Source organism: Microtus ochrogaster, linkage group LG3 (assembly GCF_000317375.1).
Source record: "Microtus ochrogaster isolate Prairie Vole_2 linkage group LG3, MicOch1.0, whole genome shotgun sequence".
Classification (NCBI taxonomy): domain Eukaryota; kingdom Metazoa; phylum Chordata; class Mammalia; order Rodentia; family Cricetidae; genus Microtus; species Microtus ochrogaster.
The window spans coordinates 36,001,159-36,009,649 of record NC_022029.1 but is presented as its reverse complement, the minus strand read 5'-3'; the positions used below and the strand labels follow the sequence as shown (position 1 = coordinate 36,009,649).

The 8,491-nt window shown below is 45.2% G+C and overlaps 1 protein-coding gene across 4 annotated transcripts in view; it reads right to left on the bottom strand.

Annotated features, from left to right (window-relative positions):
* Dhx57 (DExH-box helicase 57) overlaps positions 1 to 8,491 on the bottom strand; it is a 55,479-nt gene that overhangs the window by 15,806 nt on the left and 31,182 nt on the right. For all 4 annotated transcript variants that reach the window (XM_005360759.3, XM_026785956.1, XM_026785957.1 and 1 more), the window contains exons 13-16: positions 6,642 to 6,758; positions 3,716 to 3,812; positions 2,965 to 3,138; positions 1,860 to 2,060 (exon numbers count right to left, since the gene is read on the bottom strand). In XM_005360759.3, the coding sequence (XP_005360816.1) occupies positions 1,860 to 2,060; positions 2,965 to 3,138; positions 3,716 to 3,812; positions 6,642 to 6,758 (589 nt within the window). The remainder of the gene's footprint in view (positions 1 to 1,859; positions 2,061 to 2,964; positions 3,139 to 3,715; positions 3,813 to 6,641; positions 6,759 to 8,491) is intronic.

Genomic DNA, 8,491 nt, shown 5'->3' with positions numbered 1-8,491 from the left:
ACCAGGCTGGTCTCGAACTCACAGAGATCCGCCTGCCTCTGCCTCCCGAGTGCTGGGATTAAAGGTGTGCGCCACCACCGCCCGGCGAGAAATGCCTTTTAAACCACACACTTGTGGGTTCTGAGACAAGTAGAAGCTGCCTCCCTAGTCCTAGGACTGCAGGCGGGGCCACTGCACCCAACTGCTGCGTTAAAGAAAAGACTGAAAGTCTCTGGTTCTCTAGTTTTCTTAGCAGTGAACTACAGGAACACTCCAAGTTCTCAACTTACCCATATTCAAAAATTCTTTTTTATAAACTTTCAAAACTGCTGTGTTCTCGTAACTGTGGGTTCAAATTACAAAGGAGCATTCACATGGGGAGGCAGTGTTGGAGGATGTGGAAGCTTGCATACTGCTGAGGCCAGGGAAAATGGTACAGCTGGAGGAGGCACCTCAAAGAAACTGCAATTAGAGCTACCAGATGGCTCACAGATTGGACCTTTTCTTTTGGTTTTTGGAGACAGGATTTCTCTGTGGCTTTGGAGCCTGTCCTGGAACTAGCTCTTGTAGACCAGGCTGGTCTCGAACTCTGCAGATGCTCTTCCTTAGTGCACGTATTTGGTACTTAGTCTCTTCCCACCTGAGCTGCTTCACTAACGTGATGCGCTGGCAGTGAGGAATGCACTGAAGTTTTGAGTAGGAAAGGAACGATGGCCTATGCTGGCAAACAGGTTTCCCTATCTTTCTACTACTAAGTATTTCAGTAACCCTTTATGCTACACGTGCTACACTTCCCTTCCCTCATCCTTGAGTCAATCAACTTCCAAAATTCTCTCAAATCCCTCCACTCCCTTCCATCCACACCACCATGACCTCAGTGCAGAGGATCAGCCCCTCCCCTACTGCTTTCCCTTTGTTTGTTTGAAGATGGGCTCTCACTGTATACCTGATGAATCTGGCTTCAAAGCCAGGATCCTCCTGCTTTACTCTCTCAAGTAGTGGGATTATAGGCATGTGCCATTCTGCATGGCTTCTTCCTCCATTTGTAACTTTCAGACTGTGGACACAGCGTTTCTACATCCTGTAGCATACATCCTATGTGAAGGAGGTTACAGGGCTGGGATTGTAGGCCAGTGGCAGAGCACTTGACTAGCATGAACAACATCCTGGGCTCAACCCAGCACTTGGAAAAAATAGAAAGAGCTTTATGCAAGTAATCTGTATCCTTTGGGGATTTTTTTCGCTTTTCAAGTTAACAACTGGATAAAAGAGCATGGATAAATTTCATTCCTTATCTATCACCAAGCAATTTTTCATAAACATTGAATCGAAACTTTTTTTTGTTTTCAGGCAAAGTTTCTTTGTGTAGCCCTGGCTGCCCTGGAACTAGCCCTGTAGACCAGGCTGGTCTTGAACTCACAGAGATTCATTTGTCTCTGCCTCCCAAGTGCTGGGAGTGAAGGTGTGCACATTGAATCTGTTCAAATCCTATTTAATGACATTTGTTCACTGGCTAATAATGGTGTTGTAAATTTTGTTTACTTTTCTCTGATAACGAGGCTGTAGATTTTCCCCTGGAATAATGTGACATTAATGCATAACCGGGCAGCAATTCCCTGGCAAGTCAAGTTACTTCCCTAATTTACAAATGCATTTTTGAGCTTCATGGTGGGGCTGTGCTCTGCAAATGCGAGACTGTGTGTAGAAAGGTAGAAGGAAAGGGAAGGGCCACACGTGACGTGCTTTCTTTGCAAATGAATGAGCTCATCCACTCTATTCTTAGCAAAATGTCTTCCACTAGGAAAAGGAGAACATGAAGCTTAAATAGCACGAGAACCATGGGACTTGCTGGGAGCAGAGCACACATGTCAAGATGTCACCTTAGGCACAGCTGTTCCAATGGCACTCTTTGTATTTCTGGTAGCTGCTGCTTTAAAAGCTGATGGCTGTAGTGGTGGCTTGTGAACAAATGGAAGCAGACTCCAGATGCAACACGGCCAGCTCGACCTTTTCTCTGCAGAGCATTGGCCTGGGACACAAACGTGTCCTCTAGACTTTCCATCCCTTTGCCGGCATCGTATCTGGAAAGGAAAAGCAAATACAAGACTGAGTGATTCTGTATGTATAAGTACACGTGTGTGTGTGAGCATGTATGCCAGAGGACAGCCTCGGCTGTAACTCTCCAGGCACCATCTTCTCTCTTGCCAAGCAGGGCAGGCTGGCCGGCCAGTGAGTTCCAGTGACCTGCCGGTTTCCCTTTCCCAACAGCGGCCACCACATCTAGCCTCTTTTTGCTTTTCTTTCTTTCCCTCCCTCTCTCCCCGCCCCTCCCCCTTCCTTCCCAAGTGTGGGTTCTGGGGATTGAACATAGTTCCTGCAAGTACTTTACTGTGCCACTTTTAAATTTGTGGTTAAGACTACCTGGCATGGACAAATAGTCCTGCTTATTACTTAAGACATCCACCTTATCCCTACAGAGATACACAGTGTTCTGTGTATTCCAGGACTGCTATAACTAGTGCTGATTTAAATGCTACCAATACCACCACACACATTTTTTTTTTTGTTTTTGTTTTTTTTGTTTTTCGAGACAGGGTTTCCCTGTGGTTTTGGAGCCTGTCCTGGAACTAGCTCTTGTAGACCAGGCTGGTCTCGAACTCACAGAAATCTGCCTGCCTCTGCCTCCCGAGTGCTGGGATTAAAGGCGTGCGCTACCACCGCCCGGCCACCACACACATTTTCTAAAATCATTTCCTTTTCATCCAAGCACACGAGGAAAAAAATCACATGGGAAAATGAATCCATTGCTTCTGAGGTAAAACTTTAAATTGTGTCTCCTTGTTTGACTTTATCATTCATGACGCTGGCCACTGAATCCCACAGACAATATTCCTTTAAAGGGGACCTTAGCATTAACCCTCCACGGCCCTGCCATCCTAAAAGAGGTATCTGTAGTGCCTCTGTTACCTCACCAAAAGAGAATACCTCTTTTCCTTCATCTTCCCAGAATCGATGACATAGACAACATCGTCAATGGTTATGGACGACTCGGCAATGTTGGTGGAAATTATAATCTTAGTTACGCCCGCGGGAGGCTTTACAAACACTGCCTGCTGCTCTTCACTGGATAACGATGAGTGCAGCGGATGGATAACACACCTAAGAAGACGGAAAACCACAGTGAGGGTTCTGGGGCGGGTGACTCCAGGTCGGCAGCTTCCCTGCACTCCTCCAGGCCCAGCTCTTCTCAGTGTGAGGCTCCTTCTCATCTTACAAAACACTGCACCAGCTCTGGAGAAGCTGGGGGTTAATGCAGTAGTGAGCCACCAAGAGGAACAAGCCTAGTTCCAGAGAGGGAGGCAGAGGGTGACACAAGTCAGGGTAGTCCCTGCTAAGCCTCTAGGGAGTGTCTGATAGCTAGCTTTGCCCGGTATGCGAAGGCACGTCCAGGGACTGGTGGAAAATTACTTTCCCTCAAAATGACAGCATCTTCCCCTCCTCTTCAGGAATCTAGCAACTGAAATGGCATGCAAATTTGCTGAGTCACTGTGATAAGTGAAGAGAAATGTCTGTCCTTGATGGAAAGGAGTGACATTTCCTGGAGCGCAGAGGTCTGCCCACATCCAGCTGGCACAAACAAGACAGTCTAAGGAGGGTGAGAAGCACAGGGCCCTTCTGCTCCTGTCTCTGTAGGTGGCTGCAGTGAGTGACTATGGCTGGACAGCCAGGGGCTCACCGGTGACTGCGTCTGTTGTTGAAGAGCGCGTTAGACTGCAGCTGCTCATAAAGCATCTTGATTTCTGCCAGCCCCGGTAAAAATACAAGTATAGCACCTGGGATCGAAAAGAGAGACTCAAATAAATGAACAAGGAAGCTAGAATAGGTTATAAATTGTTTGTAAACCAATAATCTGGTAATTTTTCACTATCAGTTTTTCTTTGTAAAGACTCAGTATTTAAATGAATATGAAATCACATTTCTGTATATACCCTGATTTACTTTTTTTAAAGATTTATTTATTTATTATGTATACAATGTTCTGGCATGTATGCCTGAAGGCCAGAAGAGGGCACCAGATCTCATTACAGATGATTGTGAGCCACTATGTGGTTGCTGGAATTGAACTTAGGTCCTCTGGAAGAACAGTCAGTGCTCTTAACCTCTGAGCTATCTTTCCAGCCCCATACTCTGATTTAATAAGGACAAAGTAGAGTAGTATTACTCTTTCCCAATAGAAAATGGACGTGCCAAAGAGCATGCCTTAAGTTTGTGCATGTGTGCAAGGGTGGGTGTGAGCCATCCAAGGACCAAAACCAAGACCTTGCACACATCAGGCCCAGTGCTTCAACATATTTCCTCAGCACCCTGGCCACTTGCATGCTGTTTCTATGGTTATGAAGACTCTTTTGTTAATGAAATCCAGATATGTTAGTGGATATGATAAAAAGAAACTCTGATCTGCTTATCTAAGTTCAGACACATTTGAAGGAGACAGTTTATTAATTAGTCGTGCCTTATTAATCATTGATGGCCTTTAAACTTGTCCATTAAAGAAAATAAGCAGCAGTAACAGATTATACTGTATTTCTGTCCCAACAGTTACTTTATTTTGTAGTTTTTTGAGACAGGGTATCCCTTAGTACTTCGGGTGGTCTTGGAACCCACTCTGTAGTTCAGCTTGGCCCTAAACCCATGTTGACTCTCCTGCCTCGGTCTCCCAGGTGCTGGGGTTACAGGCATGAGCTTCCATGCCTGCCTTTCTCTTGTGCTTCATTCACAGAAGAAGCTGATAACCTCCATCTCATGTAGGTAAGCTGGATGCCAAGGTCAGCTGTGTAGTAAATCAGGGCCCCCAGAGCTCATTACCTACAGCCATGCTTACTCTCCCCATGGAACAAAGAAGGAATCTAAATCATCACAAAAACAGAGGCAGGCCAAGCAGAGGTCTTGCGGGGATGTTTTCTCACACTCAGCTGCCCTGAGGAAAGAAGGGCATCAGTACGAAGCACAATACTCGGTCCTTCGGCCAGGCCAGAGCTGATAGGCTGAGTGCCTCATTCATTACAAACGCTCAGTTTCTGGCCCCAGATCCATGCTCTTTCTATTACACGTCCCATGCTGCTCTATACTAAAATGACACAGATTTAGAGTAGTAAAATAATCTATATAGAGATGGGGAACTTGTCTATATATATATATATTTTTTAAAGATTTTATTTATTTATTATGTGTACAACATTCTGTCTCCATGTATGCCCGCAAGCCAGAGGAGGGTTCCAGATCTTATTACAGATGGTTGTGAGCCACCATGTGGGTACTGGGAATTGAACTCAGGACCTTTGGAAGAGCAGCCAGTGCTCTTAACCACTGAGCCATCTCTCCAGCCCCTTGTCTATATTTTTTATCTAGTTTATTATGATCTGTTCCTCCCTCGTGGCTTGGCTACCTGTCGGGGATAGCTCTGATCTTCACAGATAGGTCACTGGTTCTTTGTTGTTATTTTTTGAGACATGGTCATACAACCCAGCTGGCCTGGAAGTGCTGTGTTGCTCTGTAGACCAGGCTGGCCTTGGACTTGCAGATCTGGCTGCCCCTGCTTCCCAAGAACTGGGAGTATTCAACGTGCCTGGTGAATTTTGGCAATTTTCTAAAATTTCTTTTTGGCTGGCATGTTTATTTTCAGTAAATCTTTTTCTTTGGAATGAAACCAGGCCTAGTCCATTAGTAATACATTAGCAACACCTGATCACTTACTTGCCAAGAGACAACAAATAAGAAACTTAATAATTTACATGTCTTTCAAGTCTCCATCACTTGATGGTAAAGTCTAAACTGAGAGAGCAACATTACTATTTCTCTTAAATAATATGGGACAAGCATATAAAGTCTTTTATTGATCTTTATTGAATTTTACAATTTCACTCAATCAGCACCCAATCCTTCAACAAAAATTGGTTTTAGCTAGGCACGGTGGTGTACACCTTTAATCCCAGCATTTGCAGGGATAGGTGGCTCTCTCTGAGTTCAAAGACAGTCTGGTCTACATAACAAGTTCCAGGCCAGTTAGGGCTACATAGTGAGACCCTGTCTTAACAACCATATATTCTATATTTAAATGTTCCAAGCACTTTCCTAGGAGCTGGGAAACCCCTCCCTCGGCACTCTCGGGACAGGGTTAGCCTGGCAGTGCAGCCCTGGCTGTCCTGGAACGACCTCTCTAGACCAGGCTGGCTTCACACTCAGAGTCTGCCTGCCTCTGCCTCCCGAGTGCTGGGACTAAAGGTGTGTGCCACCACCGTCTGGCTTGTTTTTAATCCTAATTTTCTTGTATGTCATGGTGCTGGGGATCAAGCCCTTGTCTGAACACACTGAGCAGATGCTCCACTACTGAGCCGCACCCCAGCCCTACTTAGTTTCTTTCAGGAGTTGAGACAGCTTTATAGAAGATTGACTACTGTCTTTATTTTACAAACAAAGCGATTAAAATCGAGAAAAGATACGGACTTAGTCAAATGTATATGGTACCTAATAGCAAAGCTAGGAAATCTAGCAGACTCCAAGCTTGGGGTCTTACCCCATGCCCTATGGTCTCGTGTGCACTTTCCCAAGGCCTAAGTGTTTACTATGTGGATCACTGGGGCCTAGAGAGAAGAAACGGTCACCTGGAGGGTAGGAATGCTTGCCGTCCACGATCCACTCCAGCAAGGCCTCTATTAAGTCGAAGTTGACCCTTTCAAAGTCCATGACAGACATCGTCTTGATGACTGACTTGCTCACCCCTGAAAGAAAGGTAAAGATCAGAGTAATTACACCTTCTGCCTGTGAGGTAGGTGAATCTTGGCTTGGTTTAACAGTACAGGAGTTCAAATGTCACTTACGTGGTGAATGCTTTCTTTCAGTCCCTCAGACAGCACTGCTAAACAGAAGTACTTCCTTCTCTTTTTTCTTTTAAGATTTATGTATTTATGGGCTGGAGAGATGGCTCAGTGGTTAAGAGCACTGATTGCTCTTCCACAGGCCCCAGCACCCACACACCCAGCTCACAATTGTCTATAACTCCAGGGCCTGACACCTTCACACAAGATATATATGCAGGCAAAACACTGATACAAATAAAATGAAAATAAATAAATAATTTTTTAAAAGATTTATTTATTATGTATATAGTATTATGCCTGCAATATGCCTTCAGGCCAGAAGAGGGCACCAGATCTTATTATAGATGGCTGTGATGTGGTTGCTGTAAAAGCACAAGCAGTGCTCTGAAACTGTGACCCATCTCATCAGCATCATTTTTTAAAGGCTAGCCTTAAACTCAAGAGAAGGATGACTTTGAACTTTTGATTCTTCTGCCTTCCTCTCAAGTGCTGGGATTGTAGGCACACACCGCCACATCTGGTTTCTGTGTTGCTAGAGATCAAACCCAGGGCTCCACGCCAGATACATAAACACTGTATCAATTACATCCCAGCCCAGAAATACTTCGTGCCCCATTAGAACTTTGAACTCTTTCCTTCCTTCCGTCCTTTCCACCATAATGTATTTATCGAATGTTCAGATCGAGAACAAAATTCAGTCAGACACATTTTAGAAACCCCGTCCAGATTCAATCAAACCTTGAGTTGGATCATCAGGAAGCCCAGGTAGCGGTTACCATAGGAAGACACAAATGGAGCACAGCTGTTTCATGAGCATCTTTACAACAGTGCTAGACCATTACGACGCCTTGAGACAAAAAAGATGCTTCTTCCTTGAAGAATGCCTGCGAGTTTAAAAAATTCCTCCGTGCAGGGCATGGTGGTGCACGCCTTTAATCCCAGCTGTCTGGGAGCAGAGGCAGGTGGATCTCTGTGAGTTCTAGGACAGCCAGGGCTACACAGAGAAACCCTGTCTTGAAAACCAAACCAAACCAAAAAACCTAAAAAAACCAAACCAAAACAAAGACTTCCTTCACACCATACCCATGATGTCTATCCCCACATGCTCTAGTAAGGATCTTTAATCTTGGGGGCTGGAGAGATGGCTCAGTGGTTAAGAGCACTGACTGCTCTTCCAGAGGTCCTGAGTTCAATTCGATCACATGGTGGCTCATAACCATCTGTAATCAGATTTGGTGCCCTCTTCTGGCCTGCAGGCAGGACACCTGTATACATAATAAATAAATCTTTTTTTTTTTAAAGGATCATTAAGCTCTCCCTCCCCACTGGAGTCTTAGTAAAGGCTTCCTCAGCTCTCCCCTCAGCTCTTTGGGTCTCTCACTGAATATGAAGCCCAGTTTCAGCTAGACTGACTTGTCAGTGAGCCTCAGGATCTTGTGTTGAATGTGTCCCATCCATCCCGTCCATCCATCCGTCCGTTCGTCCATCCATCTGTCCATCCATCCTCTCCTTGTGCTGAAGTTGCAGGCACTCAGGAACACACCTGGTTTGTATGTGAGCTCTGGGGATCTGAATGCAGTTCCTCAGGTTGTGTAGCAAGTATTTTATCCATGCATCCTCCCCAGTCCAATCTT